This window comes from Eschrichtius robustus, chromosome 13, assembly GCF_028021215.1.
Source record: "Eschrichtius robustus isolate mEscRob2 chromosome 13, mEscRob2.pri, whole genome shotgun sequence".
NCBI lineage: Eukaryota > Metazoa > Chordata > Mammalia > Artiodactyla > Eschrichtiidae > Eschrichtius > Eschrichtius robustus.
In genome coordinates this window covers 57,590,889-57,614,853 of record NC_090836.1, presented here as the reverse complement: position 1 = coordinate 57,614,853, position 23,965 = coordinate 57,590,889, and the positions used below count along the sequence as shown (strand labels likewise).

Sequence of the window (23,965 nt, the reverse complement as noted above, 5' to 3'; positions counted from 1 at the left end):
ATTCAGTGGGATAATGGTTAACAGCATTTCATGGACACTATATTGGTTCTGGAATTGTGGAACTAGCCCAGACCGGACCTCTTATTGATTCATGAAGGTCTCCTCTGACTTTAGGTTTCCCTTAGAAGGATCTCTGCAGAGTAGCTTAATTCTGGGGCTTTCCTAGGTGGGATCTCTCTAGGGAGACCCTTAGGTCTGCTGATTCAATTTGGCATGTTTCGGATTATCCTAGAGTTGACCCATGCTGGTCTTTGTTACTGCAAAATTAGTAAAATGCTGTGTAGTAGGCTGATAATGGCTTCCAAAGATATGTTGCCATCCTAATCCCCAAACCTGTGAATGCTACCTTCATTTGAAAAAAGGGTCTTTGCAGGTGTGATTAAGGATCTTGAGATTATCCTGGATTATCCGGCTGTGCCCTAAATGCCAACATAAATGTCCTTAAAAGACAGATGAGACACAAAGGTGATATGAAGATGGAAGCAGTTTGGAGTGATTGCGGCCTAATGCCCACGAATGCTGGCAGCAAGGAATGACTTCTCTCTTGGAACCGCTAGAGGGAGCGAGGCTTCGCCAACACTTTGATTTTGGACTTTGGGCCTCCAGAACTGTCACAGAAAGTTTGTTGCTTTAAGTCACCAAATTTATGGTAATTTGTTATAGTAGCCCTAGGAACTAACACATACTGCTTAGCTAGGACACCAATGTCTTTTTAGAAAATAACAGAAACAAGTCGACAACATATGAGAACCCAGTTAATAAATAATTTACCACCCTAATGCATTTTTGTGGGTAAAACACCAAAGTGCCATTTAAGAAAGACAAGAGGAACAAACATGTTTATATCATTGGAAATGTAGGTGGAGAAATATTTCAATGACATGTATTTGAAAGATGCCTTGTGGATGTGGTACAGCTGAATTTGAAGTTTGTCAATACTGGCTCTGAAACAGACTTTATACAGGCATACCTCACTTAATTACAATTAGCAGATTATTGTTTTTTACAAACTGAAGGTTTGTGGCAACCCTGCAGCAAGCAAGCTTATTGGAACCATTTTTCCTACAGCATTTGCTCACTTCGTGTCTCGGTGTCACATTTTGGTAGTTCTTGCAATATTTCAAACTTTTTCATTATTATTATATTTGTTATGGCCATCTGTGATCAGTGATCTTTGATGTTACTATTTTGTTTGGGGTGCCACAAATCATGCCCATATAAGGCCTCGAACTTAATAAATGTTGTGTGTGTTCTGACTGTTCCACTGATTGGCCATTCCTGTCTTGCCCTTTGCTCAGGCCTTCCTATTCCCTGAGACACAACAGTATTGAAATTAGGCCAATTAATAACCCTACAATGGCCTCTAAGTGCTCAACTGAAAGAATGTGTTGCATGTCTCTCACTTTAAATCAAAAGCCAGAAATGATTAAGCTTAGTGAGGAAGGCATGTCCAAAGCCTCTTGTACCAGATAGCCAAATTGTGAGTGCTAAGGAAATTAAAAGTGCTACTCCAACGAACACACAAATGATTAGAAAATTAAACAGCCTTATTGCTGATACGGAGAAAGTTGCAATGGTCTGGATACAAGATTAAACCAGCCACAACATGCCCTTGAACCAAAACCTAATCCAGAGCAAAGCTCTAACTCTCTTCAATTCTAAGAAGGCTGAGAGAGGTGAAGAAACTGCAGAAGAAAAGTTTGAAGCTGGCAGAGGTTGGTTCTTGAGATTTAAGATGCCATCTGCATAACATAAAAGTGCAAGGTGAAGCAGCAAGTGCTATTGTAGAACCTGCAGCAAATTATCTAGAAGATCTAGCTAAGATAATTAATGAAGGTGGCTACACTGAACAACACTTTTTTTCCACACACACACACTGTACTTTATTTTTACAAGGGATAAACAGACTGACACCAAGCATTGTAAAAAATGCTACATTTTCAATGTAGACAGAACAGTCTTCTATTGGAAGATGCCATCTAGGACTTTCATAGCTAGAGAGAAGTCAATGCTTGGCTTCAAAGCTTTAAAGGACAGGCCGACTCTCTCGTTAGGAGCTAATGCAGCTGGTGACTTGAAGTTGAAACCAATGCTCATTTACCATTCTGAAAATTCTAGGGCCCTTAAGAATTATGCTACATCTACTCTGTGCTCTATAAATAGAACAGTAAAGCCTGGATGACAGCACATCTGTTTACAACGCGGTTCACTGAGTATTTTCAGCCCACTGTTGAGACCTACTGCTCAAAAAAAAAAAAATATTCCTTTCAAACTAGTACTGCTCATTGACAATGCACCTGGTCACCCAGGAGCTCTGACAGAGAGGTACAAGGTGATTCATGTTGTTTTCATGCCCGCTAACACAACATCTATTCTGCAGCCCATGGATCAAGAGGTAATTTTGACTTTCAAGTCTTATTATTTAAGAAATATATTTCGTAAGGCTATAGCTGCCATAGTGATTCCTCTGATGGATCTGGGTAATTTGAAAATCTTCTGGAAAGAATTCACCATTCTAGATGCTATTAAGAACATTCCTGATTCGAATGGCTATCATTAAAAAGTCTACGCGAATAACAAATGCTGGCAAGGGTGTGGAGAAAGGGGAACGCTCCTACACTGTTGGTGGGAACGTAAATTGGTGCAGCCACTGTGGAAAACAGTATGGAGGTTCCTTAAAAAACTAAAAATAGAGTTGCCATATGATCCAGCAATCCCACTAATGGGTATATACCTGGACAAAACTATAACTGGGGCTTCCCTGGTGGCGCAGTGGTTGAGAATCTGCCTGCCAATGCAGGGGACACGGGTTTGAGCCCTGGTCTGGGAAGATCCCACATGCCGCGGAGCAACTGGGCCCGTGAGCCACAACTACTGAGCCTGCGCGTCTGGAGCCTGTGCTCTGCAACAAGAGAGGCCGCAATAGTGAGAGGCCCGCGCACCGTGATGAAGAGTGGCCCCCGCTTGCCACAACTAGAGAAAGCCCTCGCACAGAAACGAAGACCCAACACAGCCAAAAATAAGTAAATTAATTAATTAATTAAAAAAAAAAACCAAAAAACTGTAACTGGAAAAGACACATGCACCCCTATGTTCACAGCAGCACTATTTACAATACCCAGAAGACACAGAAGCAACCTAAATGTCCACTGACAGATGAATGGATAAAGATGTGGCACATATAATACGATGGAATACTATTCAGCCATAAAAAAGAAATAATGCCATTTGCAGCAACATGGATTCACCCAGAGATTATTATACTAAGTGAAGTCAGAAAGAGAAAGACAAATACCATGTATCACTTATATGTGGAATCTAAAATATGACACAAATGAACTTACTTACGAAACAGACTCACAGACATAGAGAACAGACTTGTGGTTGCTGGCGGGGGCGGGGGGGGAGCATTGGATTGGGAGTTTGGGATTAGCAGATGCAAGTTATTATATACAGAATGGATAAACAACAAGGTCCCACTGTATACCAAAGGGAATTATAAACCATAATGGAAAAGAAAAAAGAAACATTTCTGACTCAGGGAAAGAGGTCAAAATATCAACATTAACAGGAATCTGGAAGAAGTTGATTCCAGCTCTCATGGATGACTCCGCGGGGTTCAAGATTTCAGTAGATGAAGTAACTGCAAATGTGGTGGAAACAGCAAAAGAACTAGAACTAGATGTGGAGCCCAAAGATGTGACTGAATTGCTGCAATCTCATGATAAAATCACAACGGATGATAATTTGCTTCTTGTGGATCAACAAAGAGTAGTTTCTTGAGATGGAATCTACTCCTGGTGAAGATGCTGTGAAGACTGTCAAAATGACAACAAAGGATTTTAAATATTACATAAACTTAGCTGATAATACAGCGGCAGGGTTTGAGAAAATTGACTTGAAGTTTCAAAGAAGTTCTACTGTGGGTAAAATGCTATCAAACAGCATAGATGCCACAGAGAAATCGTTCATGAAGGGAAGAGTTGATCCATGTGGCAAACGTCATTGCTGTCTTCTGTTAAGAAATGTCCACAGCCACCCCACCCTTCAGCAACCACCACATGATCAGTCAGCAGCCATCACCACTGAGGCAAGACCCTCCACCAGCAAAAAGATTACACCTTGCCAAAGGCTCAGATGATGATTAGCATTTTTTTAAGCAATAAAATACTCTTAAACTAAGGTTTGTAGTTTTTTTAAGACATAATGCTACTGCACGCTTAATAGACTACAGTATAGTATAACTTTTATATGCATTGGGAAACTAAAAAATTTGTGACTTGCATTATTGCAATATTCACTTTATTGCGGTGGTCTGGAACTAAACCTGCCATATCTCTGAGGTGTGCCTGTAGTTGCTGAACAGACATCCACAGACCTGGTACTAATCAGAGGATGGTACTTCCAAAACTATCCTATCATCTCCTTAGATTAGTAGCTAATTCCCCACCAAGAAGTATATGAAGAGACAGATATAAATTATGATGCAACGAGAGAATGAATTACTGCTGGCCTTACCAGTGTAAACCAAGTAGAGGGGGGACACTGTCTTCCCATTAAGAATGCTGTATTCGGGGGCTTCCCTGGTGGCGCAGTGGTTGAGAATCTGCCTGCCAATGCAGGGGATACGGGTTCGAGCCCTGGTCTGGGAAGATCCCACATGCCGTGGAGCAACTGAGCCCGTGAGCCACAACTGCTGAGCCTGCGCATCTGGAGCCTGTGCCCCGCAACAAGAGAGGCCGCGACAGTGAGAGGCCCGCGCACCACGATGAAGAGTGGCCCCTGCTTGCCGCAACTAGAGAAAGCCCTCGCACGGAAACGAAGACCCAACACAGCCAAAAATAAATAATAAAATAAATAATTAAAAAAAAAAAAAAAGAATGCTGTATTCTCTGACTATAGAAGGCTATTTGCTGCCTTCTACGCCCTTGTCTTTGTAACAGCAATCCTTTGTACTCCAACCTTTCTCCTCCCCATCCCACTGAGGCCAGGCTTTCTTATATTTCTTTCTCTATACTTAATCCTTATGAAAATAATTTCATTCACACTCATGGTTTCGGTTGCCTCCTGTATGTCAATGACTTCAAAGTCTAACTGTTAAAATCCACCTCTCCTCAGAAGATACCCTTTAAAACATTTCACTTAAAATAAACTTCATCATACCAAAAAGTTGTTCCGCTCATGCACTAAAAACCACGATTCCTTGTTGGCTTCTGTATTTTATCATCATTGGTTTCAATCCCTCTGGTTTGGCTCATATAACCCGGTATTTCACTCTTTCCTTCAGCTCCCACATCTAAGCCATTAAACAATTCTCCAGTTATTCCTTTTTAAAACTTTGTGGGCTCCCCTTCTCACCACAGCTCCAACGCTATCACTTCATGCTTACAAACCCAAGCAGCCTACAAACTGGCTGGGTTACCTCCAGCTCGACCATTATACCTCCTGAGCTATCTTTCACACAACTGTCAAAACCTGTTGATTAGTCATATTACTCCCACTCTATGTTGTACCCATCTGACCTTGCTCCACTTCCAGTATGGAAAGACACTCATTTTTTTCTGCCAGCCATGTAGTTTTCCATCACTGGTTGATTTGCTCAGAGAATCCAATTAACACTGACCTGAGTAAAACGAATAGAAATATAAATCAAATAGTCCATACAAGCAAAATACAATTTTTACTCCTAGTCACTTGGATTAGTATGGATAATGGAGCATGAACTCTCTGTGGTTAGATATGAAGTACTAGATGTTTGCTTATTTGATACTTTGACTGGCCTTCCCCACCACTGATACATTAAGCACCTTGCCAGCAGGGACTGGGTTTATTCTCTCATTTACTTTTTGCTACTCCCCTCTCCTCCAAGCACAGCACATTTCACATTCAACAGTCTGACAGAAACAGAGTTTCCTGTTCTGAACTTAGTGCTCCCAGGGGGCATAAACTACCACACTATAAATAGAAAGTTCAATGGGTAATAATGGTAGATGACAAAAACACCGAAGGCTTTGATGTCTGCCTATTTAAAAAACTGCTGTACCCTTTTGATGTAAGTGAATACTCTATTCACATTAAAATCTTGTATGATCTGCCTTGTTTAGTCTTCAGGAAAAAACCTGCATTTTGACCCAAATGCTGAATATGGATAATTATTTCATTTAAGTCACTGTATGAGGAAAATCAGGTTAAACTAGGTTTGTAATATAACAAAACAGTAAAAATTCTCTCCACACCCTTTCAAAGAAATCAGAATAAATTAACTGCCTACAAATGATAACATCTTTATACATATTAAAAACGATACCATGCTTTTCTAAAATCAAGTTGTCCCAAATAGAAAGTTCTGAGGCAGTTTGACTGTTTTACCAATTGAGTTTTGCTCATTTGTTGACTCCCCCCTCCCACCAATAGAACGTAAGCTCCACATGAGCAGAACATCCCTGCTGCATCCATGCTAGCATAGTGAACAGTGCTTGAACCATGGTAAATATGCAATACCGAATGTGTTTGTTGATTCTTGAGATACAAAAATCAGGTGGATATCCCTAATTTTGCAAAAAGTCTTTAATTTTTAAGGTCAGTAATCTATAGGCCACACAAAGGGTGTTTTAAGGGAACAAGTTCAAAGTATGTGCAACATATGGATTACTTCTGCAGCATTTCGAAAACTGACCTATTCAACAATAAGTATTTTATTCCTACCTTTCAAAGATAAATTAATGTCAAGCCTACAAACTTAGTTGCTCCATTAATAGGTTTAGAATTTTGACAAGTATCATCAATATCATAAAAAGAACTCATACGTTCTTTCAATGGTCAGTTAAGGGAACAGAAGTTTAGTTCTATTTTCTATTTCACTTCTCTCATACATTCATAAAATACCAGATGTACTGATGCACTGTAACAAATTATTGAACAGATTAAAAAAATTTTTGAGTCTTACAAGTCACAGTTTGTTAAGGCTCACTGCTAGTTTGAGAGATAAAGACTGCAAACACGGGGACTTCCATGGTGGTGGTGCAGTGGATAAGAATCCGCCTGCCAATGCAGGGGACAAGGGTTTGATCCCTGGTCCAGGAGGATCCCACATGCTGCAGAGCAACTAAAACTAAGCCCATGCGTCACAACTACTGAGCCTGCACTCTAGAGCCCGCGCACAACTACTGAGCCTGAGTGCCGCAACTACTGAAGCCCGCGTGCCTAGAGTCCGTGCTCCACAAGAGAAGCCACCGCGATGAGAAGCCCACGCACCGCAATGAAGAGTAGCCCCCGCTCACCGCAACTAGAGAAAGCCCGCGTGCAGCAACAAAGACCCAATGCAGCCAAAAAAATAACATTAAAAAAAAAAAGACTGCAAACACTATGATTATTTCTAAGATAAGGTCGTAGGAGTATTAATTATAAAATACTGTAACTCTACATTTCCATGATTTAAAGAGCGGCAGAATAATAGATGGGGATTAAATTCAATGAAGACACAGACAGATAAACCAGAAGAAAAAATGTTGCAGTAATGAGTTTTGATTCTAAGCTTTCTGCCCCATATCTAGAGACGATGATTTAAAAAAAAGCAAAGCAAACTTATTTTCATAAACAGAGGTTTTAAAACTTCCTACTCATAATATCCACGTATGGTAAAGATTATATATTTAAGAAAAAGAACTGAATCAACATGAAAGTTAAAACAGGGTTTTTACACTTTTTAGAAAAATTACATGAAATACCACTGTTTTTCTCCAAAAATTTGCTTTTCTCCAAGTATCCTTGGGGACATAAAAGGGGACTCATTAGTTTTCTGACTTAATATTTTTGTCCATTTAAGTACCAGAAAAGTCAATCTACATATGATTTGCATTCCTAAGCTGCAGTTACTATTTTGTATGGGAGGCAATGGTGCTTTCTGCCAAACCACAGCCCCATTTCTGTTAGCAAAATACAAAATAAAAAGCAACAAAAATATTGACCTGGAGGATGACACTGGCCATGTACTCCACTCTCTTTAACTCCTGTGAAGTACATGCTACTATCATTCCCATTTTACAGATAAAGCAACTGAGGAAACTAACCAGGGTCACATGCTAGGAGGTGGCAGAGCTGGGATTAGAAACCCAGGAAACGTGGTTCCAGAGCCCATTCTTATTCACTATAGTAAACTGTCTGCTTTGTACCCCTAACACTCATCTGTAATTAATGTGTTGTTTCCCACCAGATCAACAGTTCTCAACTGGGGCAATTCTGCCCTTCAACACCCCTCTCCCCTTTCCCTGAATCTAACTGGAGGACACTTGGCAATGTGTGGAGACAATTCTGCTTGTCTCAACTTGGGGGCGGGGGTGGGATTACTGACATCTAGTGGGTAGAGTCCAGAGATGCTGCTAAAAACCCTATAATGTACAGGAAGCCCCCAACAATAAATGGCTGACAAGAAATTACTAAATTTATCTGTTGGATATTTATCTGTTTTAAAGAGCCTAGAACGCAGCCTGGCACATAGCTGGTAGGTAACAAACATTTATGAAGGTAACTGAATTAATGGGTGGTGCCCTCAAAGAGGGCCAAATGGATGTAACAACAGGACATAATAAATTGAAGTGATTTTAGTGCTCCATAATTCCACTTCTGGCGGATTTAATTTTCTCCCAGTGACTATAAATAAAACCAGTTCTGCCAAAACAAGTCTTAGTTAAGTGGGGTTTCTGAGAGAGCATTTTTTTCTATAGATAACATGGAACCTTTCAATACATGGAACTCTGTGAGTGAAATATGTAATGAATAAGACTTTTTTCTTTTTAAAATGAAAGCTTTTAAATGTCCCATTCAAATACCAAGTATTTAGGGGATTAGCAGACATCCCTGAATTAGATGGTATCACTAGTTAATTGCTAATACGCTCAGTGGCTGGAAAATATTTTGATAAAGTTTGAGTTAAGATTCATTTACAGATTTCAAAAAAGAACTGAATTACAGCACATCTAAGACAAACACTCATTATATAAAAAGAAAGTAGTACTTGAGTCCACTTCATTAAAAGATTTTTATGACCACAAGTATAACTGAGCCCTATAGTTTTAAAAAAATCTAAGTTTAACACCTGCCAAAGTACTTTCAATTCTTCCTCCTATACCTCAAAGAGCTACTGAACATTGCCCAGAAGGCATACGTTCATAAGTAATATTGCTTGATTTACAAAATTCTTTCCAAAGGAAAAATTCAAAACATGGTTATGTGGATATTCAAACAATACTAAGAACAATATCTGACATCTTTCTCTCATCATTTCTGTAATTAATGAGTCTGCCCAAATGTTAAATTATGAAACCACGCTATGCAAAATGCACCCATTACATTTAAAAAGAAGTTAAACCCATATTTATTTACTAGCACTGTTAAACATTACACAAAACACATTCAAGTGGCAAGTAATTATAATGCAAGCCCTTGCATGGCAATCCAAATTTATTGAACTACTGATGCTAAGTTATACAAAATTGCACCACTTTAATTAAGGCTTTTAGTTTACATTTGGCCACCTCAAAAGTAGTTGTAACATTAGGTTGGTCAATTTAAATACTGTGGCTCCCTGTTGGATAGACACACAATCTTTACACCCAAACATTAATGCATACAAAGCAACAAGGCATTGTTAAATAAAACAGCAATAGTTACTGCAACTTAGGCCTTGTGACCAATTACACATGATTAAAATTACTTCCCACATTCACATCCACAGTACTCGTCCACCATTTAACATCTCAACCAAAACGTTACACATGTGAAACAATCACTAACAGGCAAAAATACTAAACCTGTATATTTGGTATTGCAAATACACTTATGCATGAGCAAGCAGGGGATTCACAGTGAGAATCTACAGCTGCAGAAGCCTGAAAATGATTTACAAAAATTGTTAAATCATTAAAAAATTGTTTGAAAATATACACTTCTTGTTGTAGACCCCCACTGTACACACAACTATAAACATTGTTCCCTATGTAAACAAAAAAGGAAACATATAATAAAAGATTTGAAAAGTCTGGACATTTCCTTCCCAACAGATATTAAAGGCAACGTCTTTAATCTAAGACATTATACTGAAAGGACTATATTTTAAAGACAAGATCACTGTCTCCACAGGTTTTTAAAAATTAAAAAAACTATATAGCTGTGTTAATCAAAGCGCTTATTTGTACAATATAATGATAATGACCTTGAATTTCTTAAAAAAAATTACAATAAGCTACAAGTATCAAAGAAGCGAAGTTATCTGGAGTAGTCTATATAGGAGCTCTTTGGACTTTCTTTTATTATGCTAAAATAGTGGTGCTTTTAGGATTTACATTATTGTACTCTCCAATACAAAGTATGGGGCGTGTTAAAGTATACAGTACACCATTTTCATACATGTACAACATTGGTGGATGAAAAATGTCTCTTAGCAGTAATACTGGATTGTAGCCTCTGGTTTTACCAGCTGCATACTCTAGGACTATTATATAAGTAAAAATCTCTCTTGTGATACTGGAAAATGATTAGAATGTGCAAACTGATGTAGTAGCTTTCATCCGCCTCTTAAAGGGTACCACCACAGAAAGTCCATTTAAGATGTTGGTAGGTTTAACAAAGTTGGAATGCTGGCACTGTTGAATTGGGCAACAGTTCTTCAGACCTGTCAAAATGAGAAAATTAAATTAATTGAAAACATGGGGTGTAAACAGCACAGTAAAGATCCCGACATATTAAGACAACAGTGCTAAAGTGTCAGAAATAAATATAATATAGGTTCTTATCCTCGTCATTACATTATGACCATGTACCACGATTCATAGCAAAGCATGGGTAGACATTTTCATCTTTTTTTGGAATGACTTCATCTATTCTGCTGCCTTCTTCAAAGTCAGTCAAATGTAAGTTGAGTGTACCTTAATGCAAATTTCTCTGTATTACCTTCCAAAGATTAAAAGCAAGGGAAAAACAAAAACAAAAACACCACATTAAAATTTTACATTAGGTCACCTTTACTAGAATTAGGATTATAAAACAGACAGCAATATTAACAAAATGGCTGATGTATAAGTGTTTACAACCCTAGAATTACATGACGAATACAGAATGCACATCTAACCAGGCTTTCTATTTTAGAAAATCAAGACTTTTCTTCCATACTCTTCCCATAAGAGTGGCTAAAAAGCTGGTGCAGAGAAGTGAACAAAATAGAATTTATTTCACGAAGGCTCTCTGCAGTTGACAGCTATATACTTTTTAATTCTACATAAACAGATTCTACCAACTCTGAAGACAGATGTCAGAAAAGGCTGTTATTACACTAAAATCATACCTAATTAAACTTAAAAAAATTTGAGTGATGTAAAGAAGGTAAAATCAGAATTCACGGGTCTGTCATTTATTTATTTAACTTTGGATGATTTTCTGCACACATGCCTGAGCTAAAAACATGTTTCCTTTTTTTTTTTCTTTTTAACTGGTTTTCTGGGAATCAGATTTGTTGCAAGCTCCAGAAAGGTTGTTAATATAGATGTAGCTGATGAAATAATTTCCACAAATGCTTTGAACTTTAAGCCCTCGTTTGGAGTCTGAATGAGTTTTCTAAGTTTTCTAAATCTTAGCAGGTTGAATGTAGCAAATTGGAAAGGACAGATGGGAGTGTGTGAGCTCAGGCACATGTGTGCTGCTAAGAATGGGCACGTGGTTGGAAATGAAAGGATATAAAAAATGAGAGGTTGTATCTCTAAACAGAAAGCCTTAAATGGAGAGTAGGGACAAAAACTCTAGAGAGATACAGAATCAGAGTTCTATGGTAGTATAGGGCCATTTAACACAGGAAGAAGCAGAGCTACAAACATTCAAAGTTCCCAAGGATAAGAGTACAGTAAGATATGGTTTAACAATACCTGGCAAACAGCAGCTAATAGGTAAGGGTTTACCATGTGCCAGGCACTGAACTAACTGCTTTACAAGTATTAACTCATTCAATATGACTGTTTTCAAAAACTATGTTACAGTGTTGTATGCTCAGTTTTCCTTTGCTGTCTCATCTGAGGGTTGTATTTGTGGTTCTCTCTTCCTGGGAACTCTTCATGCCCTACACAATTTCTACTTATCCATCAGATTTCGACTTAGATGTATCTCATTCTGACAGACTTTCCCTGAAGCCACAGTGCACATCTGACTGGTCTGGTGCCCCAGTTAAATGCTCCAATAGCACCCATAATAGTGACCAATTATGGACTTGGGAGCCAGACCAGAGTTCAAATTCTGAGCAATGTACTCTGATCACTAGATTCAATTCTGACTCTGCTATTCACTAACTGCAGGGCTTGAACAAGTAACAATCTTTCTGTGCCTCAGTTCACTCATCTGTAATATAGGAATTATAATAATTCTGCCTCACAGGATTGTTGTGAGAGTGCAATTAACATATATAGGCAGTACTTAAGAGTGCCTGGCACATAATATATCAGGGGTTTTTTATTATCAGTACCATGCTGGACTTATTCTGCAATAGCATTTATCATATTTTGCAATTGTTTGTCTAATTCTCCAACTAGACCTTAGTTAGCTTAAGGCAACAAAGAAGCAAGCAGAGAAGACTGGTTTTCATCACCACTGTATTGTCAACACAAACCACTGACCCACTGAGGCATGAGTATATACTAGATAAACTCATCTAGAATTCTCACTTATGTGGAATACCTTACTTCCGATGATGATATATAAATGAAATAATTATTTTAATTACTAGGATATCATATTAACTCATATCTTAAAAAGGAAGTAACCATTTCTTTTTTAGAAAAGAAAATTCTGTATTTGCTTTCTTAACCCTTAATAAAGTTGAGGTTAAAAATTAGAGGAAACAAACAAAGAAAGAAAACAGAGGAAAAGATAAATTAACATACCTGGCTCAGAGCTACAATGCATTTAGTATATTAAAGCAGCTGACATGACGACTTTTTGCGGGCCTTCCCAGGCACTGGAGTTTTTCTGTTAATTTGCCGCACTAGGTCATAAAAGATCTGCAAACATATTAAATTTTTAAAAAAATTTACAGGGAAAAAAAGCTCCCAAAAAACTAAAAGTGAAAGAGTAAAATGAAAAAATTGAACTTTCCATGAACTTTTCCCCAGAAAGCAAATATTCTGTTCAGTTAAGGAATGAGAGTAAAGCCAGGTATTCTTATAATCGCCAAGTTCTTTTCTGTTTATTTTTTGGGAGGGCTAAAAATCATTCTCCTTAAAATAAATACTGAGTTGAAGGAGCTGCAGGGATCTTAGTTCAGACAGAACATTCACCACCATCCAAAGAGAACAATTCTGTAGTCTTCTTCAACTCTATGTATCCTTACTCTACAACATTATTTTAAGTCCCTTCAAGGCAACAACCGTTCATGCCTTTTTGAATTTGTCTTTGCCTTTTACATAACATCCTTCATATACCTGAAGACTTAATCTGTCTTCCCCACCCCTATCATTTTCTGTCCAGTCTTCCTGCATTTTATGGTAAGTTCCACTGTACCAGTATTTAATAAAGAGGCTCAAAGAGCATTATTGCTTACTAACATGCATGTACTTAACACAAGACTTTTGCCTATATGATCAACAAAGCACCCTGAGTACAAATTAACCTAGGGTTGTGTTAATACAGACTCATTATTTTCCATTAATTTTGAATGCTAAATTCCAAATCAAGAGTTCTATTTCACCATACCTCATTAACATTTATTTTTGATTTTGCAGAGGATTCTAAGAATGCACAGTTGTTCCATTGTCTTGCTAAATTTTGACCTTGTTCCTTTCCTACAACTCTTTCATCTTCCAAGTCACACTTATTACCAACCAGAATCATTGGAACCTAAAAAGGGTAAAAACAAATAAGTAAACAAATACGCAATATAAATTCAAATCAAAATTCAAATTAAAATGTTTCTCCTAAGGATTACTTTTTATATTATGCCACAGAAAAATGCTAAGTTAATAATGTGTAGTAAAATTTACAGTGAAATATGAAAGTCTTGACAATGTTAATTTAAGAACTTTTCACATGAAATTTTTTTAGAAAACAAGCTATGATCTACTTATAAAAGAGGGTGAAAACCCCTTAAAACTATAACACAATGGACTTTTATTTTATTTCGGCCACACTGCATGGCATGCAGGATCTTAGTTCCCCAACCAGGGATTGAACCCGGGCCCCCTGCAGTGGAAGCTCAGAGTCTTAACCGATGGACCTCCAGGGAAGTCCCTCACAGTGGACTTTTAACTAATTATAGTAAGCAAAACAAAAACCTTTTTAAAAGGAAGTGCAAAAGGGTATACCAAGAAAAGCCAATATATTCCACAATTTTAAAATGTTTCTCCAAGGGACATAAATCAACTTAAAACTTTCTGGTTTCCTAACATGTATTTATCAAATACTCATTCCCAATTTCATAACACAAAAAGGAGAAATCTGGAAAGCCCCCAAAGCAGAATTTTTAGCTTCTCATACAGTCTATATTAAAAAGCCAAAAAGTAAAATCATCTTAATTTACTAAAAATCTAGACCATATTTATCACGTGTTTGGATACATGTGATGTTTGTAATTTGAGAAGGACACTACAGGGAAAAATAATACTTATGCTGTAAAACTTCTATGAATCATTTAGAGATTGTCTTTCTAAAGAAGTTTTGGAAAAAATCCAAACTAGAAAATCAAGAATTTTGGCTTTTTAAGGAACAGATATATAGTATTGTATTTATTAATATACAATAATGCAACTGATAGAAAACTATAGTAGTTACCAGAGACACTGGTAAACAGCTTTACCGAGGTTGCTGTAAGTATGTCAGGGTCCCCCAAAGTTCTCCTGCTTTAAAAGTCCAGGAAATGGCAGCATTTCCCATAGGTGCCCTCAAGCTCTCGAAATATTTGCTATAATTAAACTATACATAGTACGGTGGTTCTTAAAAGTGAAGTGCCCAGACCAGCAGCATCAACACCATTTGGAAATCTGTTAGAAATGCAAATTCTCAAGCCCTATCCCAGACCTACTGGATCAGAAACTCTGAGAGTGGGGCCTGGCAATCTGTTTTAACCAGCTTTACAGGTGATTCTGATGCAAGATCAATTCGATGCAAGATGAATTTATACATAGTGTGAGGAGGAATTAAAATAATCCATTTGAAGTTTCCTAAAGGGATTAAACTCCATTATGGTGTATTCTGAAGGGGCATGTAAATTTACATTAGAATCGAATACATTTGTTGGCTTTCTTTAAAAATTATTATTATCATTATGCTCCTTCTGTCATAGTTGCTTGAGATCTGTTCATATGTTGTTTTGATTCTTGTTAAAAAGGCTCTTAAATCTGCCAGAAATGTGGCCAGAACATCATATGCTCTATTAGTAATATTTGCCACCAACCCTCTCCTTCTTCTCCACGAAATGCATGATTTAAAAACAGGAAGGGTATAAAATTTATTTTACACAGGGGAGAAGAGGGTATTTCTCACTTTTTACGTTACATATAGTGTTAAAGATATGTTTTTCCCCTTCAAGGAAAAAGCTTTTGAAAAACAAACAAAGCCCCCAAAATACATTAACTTTAAACTGGATTTAAATTCAAACTTTTAAGCTGGATATCACTGTAATAAGGGTTTGAAACAAAATATATTTATTTATTACGAAGCCAGCTTACATCATCAGTGTCTTTAACTCGAAGAATCTGTTCTCTCAGATCTTGTAAATCATTAAATGTGGACTGTGCTGTGATGGAATAAACTAAGGCAAAGCCTTGTCCGTTTTTCATGTACAAATCCCTCATTGCTGTAAATTGCTCCTACAGTAGAAAGAAAGAATCATTAAAGAACAATAATGTTAAAAAAAAATGTTTTGACAGATAACTTGACAATTTTCAAAGTCTATAATTAGAGCTCAAAGAAGAATGTAGTAGTGTTATGTAACATCTCTTAAAATTACAGTCTGTGGCTATTTGAAAAAATCAGTATTTCAAGAAATAAGTGTTTTACTTAAAAATAATACACCAGAGCAGATTTATGTGCAGTAAATATACTCAAGTGGAACAGAAATGTCCTGTCTCCAAATGCTACTTAAAGGCAGCTTTTTAATATATCATAATATGTAAGGCACCCAAATCAAATCACCAAGTTACCCACAGCTAGCTCACAATGCTCTAGTTCTATGGAGTCCACCAGCACATTACCTGTATCTTGCCATTTTCCCACACTTTTCCTCCTTCACTAGACTGTGAGCCTTTGAGTGTAAGAATACAATCCATGGCACATATCAGGTACTCAAACATTAGTTGAATGAATACCACATATCCAGAATAAATTTTCCCTTCACCTTCAGATACCAACAAATCTAGTTGGTCTGTAAATATACTGAAGGAGGAAAGATAACATACAAAATACTTCACACAGCCACCGAGGAATAAATGTATACTCTAATATTATTTTCCACATTATTTAATAAATGGTAATATAGTTTAACTTGTTTTAAAAGTACTAGTGGGACTATGAAAACTTTCATACAAAGTTTCTACTTATTTCTTCAGTAAATGACCCACTGCAATGGCAAAGCACACACACAAGAAAAGGAGAATTCAAGAGGATAAGGAAAACAGCTTTAAGATTTAACGTAAGCAGTACTTTTAAATAAGCTTAACTAATGTTTGTCTACAGAATACTAGCATCTAAAGGTCAATACTGCACAAGCTGTGAATATACTTTGGTACTCTGTTTTACATACCGTTCCTGCAGTATCCAAGATTTCAAGCATACACTGTTGTGCATCTACTTCAACTTGCTTGGGGAAAAATTAAAATAGATACTTCATTTTTTTAAATGTATACAAGACTACTTTAATATACCCAACAGCTAATATGATATTTAAAACAGAGACACAGATTATAGCAACTTTACAACTAATTTCAAGCAATACTTACTTTAACAAAACAGGAGAAAAAAATAGCTAGAAAATAGTTCTACTGACCCCCAAACTGCATTAGGTGCAAAAATCATATGTTCTCAATTTAACACAAGGACATCTATTGATACAAGATACACAAGATCCAACCTCAGTAGGAATCACTCAGCACTTAAATCTGGAGAGGAAATGATTTCAAAATAGCTCAAAAAAATTTTTTTAAACCAGTAATAGTTCCAATAATATCAAAAGTAACTGTCTATCTCAATTCTTCCATACTTTAGATATACCTTCATTTCTCTAGATAACCACATCCCCTTCACCATATTGGAACAACAAAATTTCTGGGAGCAAGGAAGCAGAGGAGAGCTATCAAATAAATTATATATCCCTGCTACCCTTTTTACCTAACATTTCCTAGGGAACAAAGTTATATACGTGGAAAGAAGAGTAATATTGCCTCACTGCTGGGGTGCAGAAAGGGGTTTCCAGTTTGCTTTGGTAGACTGTGGACACAGAGGGAGGAACGGAAACACAATGTCTGCACAGCAGCAGGGGCCAGGCTGGCCGCTATGTTAAGGTGGGGGATAACTCTCTCCCTGCTAAATAAAAAATCTCTGCACATTTAGTTTTATTGTCACATGCTGTGTAAGTGAACATATTGACAGAAATAAACCTTTCTACTATTATGAGCAGTGGAACTTTCTCAAGGAGTTGTAAGTAGGAAGGTTAGGGAGACTTTTGTACTTACATCTTTAAAGAAGGGAGCCTGAGAGTATTCAGTCTTTGGGGGGCAGGAAGGGGAGAGAAACATGGAGCTACCATTTGAAATGCATGGCCCAGCTCTAAAGTTAGTGTGTCAAATTACAATTTTGGGGTCAGTATAAACTTAAAATTCTTTGAGAGAGAGAGAGATAAGACAGAGAACGAGAGTGACTGTTTAAGATTCTCATAAGCTGGTAAACACACAATGCCAGGAAATAATCAGGTGTGATCTTTCCCCACTAATTTTTAAAATTTATTTTTATTTATTTTTGACTGCATTGGGTCTTCGTTGCTGTGTGCGGGCTTTCTCTAGTTGTGGCGAGCAGGGGTTGCTCAGCAGTTATGGCGCAGGGGCTTAGCTGCTCCGCAGCATGTGGGATCTTCCCAGGCCAGGGCTCGAACCCGTGTCCCCCACATTGGCAGGCAGATTCTTAACCACTGCGCCACCAGGGAAGTCCCCCACTAATTTTATAAATTAACTCTGCTTCTTCATCCTACTCTGTAAACAACATTTAATAATTATTAAGCTAAAAACAAGAATTTATATTTATAGTAAAGTCAAAAGCAAAAGGCCTTCTAAAGTAACATACCTTTCTATAAGAATCTTCTATCGTAGGATCATATTTTTCAACAAAAATTCCTTGAACAAATTGTACAGTCTGAAAAAAATTAACATACCATTATACTCCCCCCAGAAAGAACACATTCAAATCTGCACATTTTAAAGTATTGATTTCATATAGGTAGTTATACCATTGATTAAAAAAACATAACCACAACTACATTTGAACATATGCATTTGGTGGGAAAATTACCTTAGAAAGCTTTTTTTAAAAAAATTAATAATCACCAAGCTCCTTATTGGGTAAGTCTAAATTTAGAGATCATATATTGAAAAATTGTTAAATGGCTCCTGTTTCAGTCCTAAGGGCTTAAATTTGACTTTTAGTTAGAAAGTGGCTAATTATCTGTGTACACACCTATGTGCACACTCACAACACCTCCCCATCACTTTGGATATATTTACAAATGAAAAAGCAGTTCATGCCCCATTGTACACACTTCTCAGTTTGATCCAAGCATGTCAAATTCTGTGCTAGGTGTTTATTTTAAGTGGCGAAGTAATGGTCAATCTATCTTACTGTGGGGCTTTGCTAAACTCTGAACTGTTCACCAAGTTATTTCCCCTAAGTCTCTCCCCTTCCCCACCCACCACTGTCAAGTTGTGTCTTCTTTCTTGCTTTACTATTTCTTGATACAGAAAACATGGTGGGACAGTCAAAGGTAATCTTTGAAAAAGTTTTTAAAATAAGGTGTATTTAATTTTTGTAACATAAAATTTGTATTGTAAGCCAACTCACAATGAGATGGACCAAAATTTATTCCTGTCTGGCTCTGAAATGCAGACACCCATTTATATGCGCTGAAAGTCAGTCAGTTAAGAATGGACTCACTTTGGCATAATATTTCTTTGTGCTAAATCTCTTTATATGTTCTTTCCCTTCTGTGCTTAGTCCAAACTGTATTCTGGTCTGGGACCCATGTTCCAGAGAGAATATGATCTACCCAGATACAACTAAAAGCTGACTAAATTACAAGAAAAATATTATATTACTTCTAAAATCATTATGAGATTTCACCCTAACAAATAAATAAAGACAAATAAGCAAAACCTAAAACTCAACAGAAAAAGAACATGTCTTGGAGTAAATAGCTTGGGTACAGTGAGAATGTCTTACCAGAGCAGATTTTCCAACTCCTCCGGAGCCAAGAACGACTAGCTTATACTCACGCATGGTGCAAACTTGTAAAATCTAGTACCTTATAAAAGAAAAAAAAAAAAAAGAATTCTTAAGTACTATCTTTGTATTCATGTCCTTCTTATATAAACAAGACATTCAAGCATGTACTTAAAATGACTACTATACCATATTAATATGGAGCATTTCATAAACAGACTTACTAAAGGATGCTACTGGTAGTGCCCTTTATAAAACATCAGAGGAAGAAAGATAACTGCAGAATTATAGATGTGACTTTTAGCCCTATCCTAAATTCAATTACAATAAAATATTTACTCCATCAAGAAAAAAATGGAGGAAGGCTGAAAAACAGCATTAAGGGGCATTCTGTTAGCTATAAGATGGCAGTGATAGACATGCTATCCCCCTTTTCTGAACCATCTGCAACCCTGAGTCACAAGTAGTTAAGTGCCTACTAAGTACAAGGATATACCCAATGAACAACAAAAAAATTCCTGCCCTCAACTGAGCTAACATTCTGGTAAAGATGAACATGATAGGGGAGGGGTCTGCAAACAAATCCAATTCACTACCTGTTTTTGTACATAAAGTTTTATTGAAATACAGCCACACCCATTCTTTTGTGTATTGCCCATGGCTGCTATCTTGTAATGGCAGAGCTAAGTCATTACAACAGAGGCCATCTGGTTCACAAAGCCTAAAATATTTACTATGTGGCATTTATAGAAAAAACTAGCTGGCCTCTGAGATACATAAATGGTAAGTGAGTTAGCAGAGAAAGCAGACCAAATATCTATTCCTGAAGTGTGTGTGGGGTGTGGGGTGTGGGGTGTGGGGTTGGGGGATGGATGGGGTGGTACAAAGAAACTGAAATGGTCAGGAATCAGAAGCAGATCTCAAGAACATGAAAGCCCAGCCTGAAAAAGTCTACTGAGTGTTCAGTATGCTGAAATGGTGGAAATCAAAACAAAACCAAAAAGAAACAATCCATACCAAGGCTCATCATTAGAAAATTTCAGTACACTAAGGAGAAAGAAAGAAGATCCCGAAAGTTTCAGGGCAGGGAATAACATGAGAATACAAAGCTCCCACATTCTTAGAGAAAAATAATTGGCCAGTGGCCATGGTGCAAAAGTAGCCACCAGAACAGGTTTTAAACCTTCTTAATCAAGAAATGACAGTTCTTTAGTCATAGTAACACAATACCAGGACTGGTTTAAACACATTTAACCAACCAATAACCATTTGCTTCAGTGAATATGCTTCTGCAAACCAGCCTATTATTGATAGCCCCTTATTTCTGAAAGTCAGTCAGTTAAGAATGGACTCACTTTGGCGTAATATTTCTTTGTGTTAAATCTCTTTATATGTTCTTTCCTTCCAGTCCATGCTCTTAGAAGACAGCATTTGTTTTACCTATCTCTATATGCCATCCCTTTATTTCTCCTCAGGACGCCATGTCTAATACCAAGGACTTCTTTTCAAAAATTTCTCCTTCACTTCCACCTTTAAATACATGGATTATTTCCTGTGCTTTCTTCATTCCTTAATGGGGGGGGTGGGGTGAGGGGGGGCAGGGAACCAAATATAAAAACCACCAAAGAAGTCGGCTGCTGACATTCCCACTTACTAGTCCCTACATTTTATTTCGAAACTTACTGAACTCATTATTTCCATAGACTTTTCTCCAGTTCCGGAACACTGTCTCCATAACTTTTGTGAACTGCATGGTTCTTACCAGGTATGATTTTAGGAAAAAGGATATGAAATAAAAGTTGAATCAACTTCCAGCTTTAAGAATATTCCACATGGTAGTGTGCATTTAATTTGGGACAAATAAATCTTCCTTTGTAAACATGTAACTCAAGTCAGGTTTATTTCTTTTAATGTAAAAAATCCTTTAAAAATAGGATTACTTAGGTGATAATTCTATTCAGTTCCATGCACACATTAGCCAACCACATGGACCTACACTAATATTTGAGAAATATTTAAAAATAAACTTAGGATTCTCATGAAAGACGCCTTCAAATAAATTTCTGTTTCTGAACCCATCTAGAGGGAATATGGTAACTTTGGGGACAAGAATTTCCTAAACATCCCAAAGAGCAAACCAACTAACTTTAACACAAATAAAATTAGACTCATCTCCCTGCATCTTTTATCCTTTAGGTAGCTGGGCTGTGTCACTTTTTGATGCCTTCTTTGTCATTGTTTATCATTAACTTAAAAAAAAAAAAAGAAAAAAAGACTCACTTCAGTGAACACGCAGCAAAATGCCAACCAATCAGCAATTGCCTCACTTGAGTGACACTGCTCTTACTGTTGACATTAACTCACTCCTGCCTTTGAAAGTCTGTGAATCTTTGGACTCTGAAGTTCCCTAAAAACCCTGTAAGACTAGCGGCCTGCTCTGCTCAGGGGAGGCAGTATCAGACCAGGATAGCTTTTCCTTAAGTAATCAATGATTTCAGCTTTGTGTTTTTGTTTAGATATTGAATGGTGTCTCTCATTCTTTGACAGTCAACCTAAGACCCTCATTTGGCATCATTCCAAATGACGCTCTTAGACAAACAAGTGTACTGAATGGGCTGCCTGTGTCCAACTTGTTTGTTCTTTGATTTTCCTATCAGATGAGTCAATCTCAACAATGACGGGTGCTCCAATCAGTGTCTTGAGCTCACACTGCTAACTTTGTTACCCTAGGATTTGTACCAAGTAGGTTTTTGTATAAGGCAATTAGGCCTTTTGGCTTTGGCTTGGAGTGTATTATTTGATAAATATTTTTGCCATTAGTTTACAATTCTTCAGCTACTTGCTTTGCTTTTGTTCATCTACTTGCTCAAAATTTTGTCTCACATGTTTTGTTTTGTCCTGTACTGTCTTGTTTCCATTCACTGAATAAGGGAGTGCTCCGTGTGGAATGGATGGACGCATAAGCCTGATAGCCTCCAATGCAATTCAAACTGGCCCCAAGCACTGAAGATGAGTAAAAACAGTGAGCAATTCAGGCAAAGTTGAGTGATGGGCCAAACTTCACCTCGGGTCACTTAAACTTTCATGACAGCATTACAAGGTCAATAACCAAGGGGTTTATTATGTGGCACCTTCCTAACTTCTGCCTAATCAGGGAACCTGAGAATCTGTTTGTAAGGACACATTTGTTAAAAAAAATTTTTAACTTTCTGCCATCTTTCTGTGCTGATATAATGGTGCACATGAAAGTCCTAGCTGATGCTCTCAAGAGCATCAAGAATGCTGAAAGGAGAGGCAAGTGCCAGGTTCTTATTAGGCTGTGCTCCCAAGTCATCATCCAGTTTCTGTGATAATGAAGCATGGTTACATTAGCGAATTTGAAATCAATGGTCACAGGGCTGGGAAAACTACTGTGAACCTCACAGGCAGGTCAAACAAGTGTGAAGTGATCAGTCCCTAGATTTGATGTGCAACTCAAAGACCTAGAAAAATGGCAGAAAAACCTGCTACTGTCCTATCAGTTTGGTTTCACTGAGCTGACAACTTCAGATGGCATCACGGACCATGAAGAAGCAAGATAAAACACAGGAGAGAAAATCCTGGGATTCTTTTTCTAGGGCTGTAATACAAACATGCAAATAAAATGCCTCAATGGGGACTTCCCTGGTGGTCCAGTGGTTAAGAATCCGCCTTCCAACGCAGGGGATGCAGATTCGATCCCTGGTTGGTGTACTAAGATCCCACATGCCCCAGTGCAACTAAGCCCGCATCCTCTGGAGCCCACCCTCTGGAGCCCATGCGCCACAACTAGAGAGAAGCCTGCGCACGGCAACAAAGATCCCACGTGCCTCAACTAAGACCTGACACAGCCGGAAAAAAAAAAAAAAAAAAAGCCCCAATGGAAAAAAAAATTTAAAGCACTCTTTAAGTCATTTTTATTTAGGAATAATTTACATCCAGTAAAACAAGCAGATCTTAAGCATACAGTTAAATGAGTTTTGGCATATGCTAATACCCTCACAACCACAAACACAGCCCTCATTCAGATTTAAAACACTTCCAGGGACTTCCCTGGTGGTCCACCGGTTAAGAATCTGCCTTCCAATGCAGGGGATGCGGGTTCCATCCCTGGTCGGGGAACTAAGATCCCACATGCCATGGGGCAACTGAGCCTGTGCGCCGCAACTACTGAGACCGCGCGCCACAACTAGAGAGAAGCCTGCACGCTGTAACGAAGGATCCCGTGTGCCGCAACTAAGACCCGACACAGCAAAATAAATAAATAAATAAATAAATAAATATTTGAAAATTTATATTAGAAAAAGATTTAAAACACTTCCATTACCCAGTTTCCCAATGTGCCTCTTCCCACTTAATTACCCCAACACCGTTTTCTTCACTCTAGTGATCTCTTACTTGCCAAGGCCATACCTTTTCTAGGGAAAACTTCTGTGTCTTTTATAAACTTCCAATATAATCTTGACTCTTGCACTTACATTGGTAAATTACAAAA

At 37.6% G+C, this 23,965-nt stretch overlaps 1 protein-coding gene and 1 pseudogene across 4 annotated transcripts in view; one reads left to right on the top strand and one right to left on the bottom strand.

The window, feature by feature from the left end:
• Window positions 1–9,426: 9,426 nt before the first annotated feature.
• RAP1B (RAP1B, member of RAS oncogene family) overlaps window positions 9,427–23,965 on the bottom strand; it is a 47,423-nt gene continuing 32,884 nt past the window's right edge. For 3 of the 4 annotated variants that reach the window (XM_068560287.1, XM_068560286.1, XM_068560285.1), the window contains 7 exons: window positions 19,453–19,534; window positions 18,304–18,372; window positions 16,772–16,828; window positions 15,699–15,839; window positions 13,729–13,872; window positions 12,921–13,037; window positions 9,427–10,669 (listed from right to left, as the gene is read on the bottom strand). In XM_068560287.1, the coding sequence (XP_068416388.1) occupies window positions 12,951–13,037; window positions 13,729–13,872; window positions 15,699–15,839; window positions 16,772–16,828; window positions 18,304–18,372; window positions 19,453–19,509 (555 nt within the window). In that variant the 5' untranslated portion in view covers window positions 19,510–19,534 and the 3' untranslated portion in view covers window positions 9,427–10,669; window positions 12,921–12,950. The other variant, XM_068560288.1, reaches the window with a different exon arrangement.
• Window positions 22,686–23,069, top strand: LOC137775363 (small ribosomal subunit protein uS8-like; annotated as a pseudogene).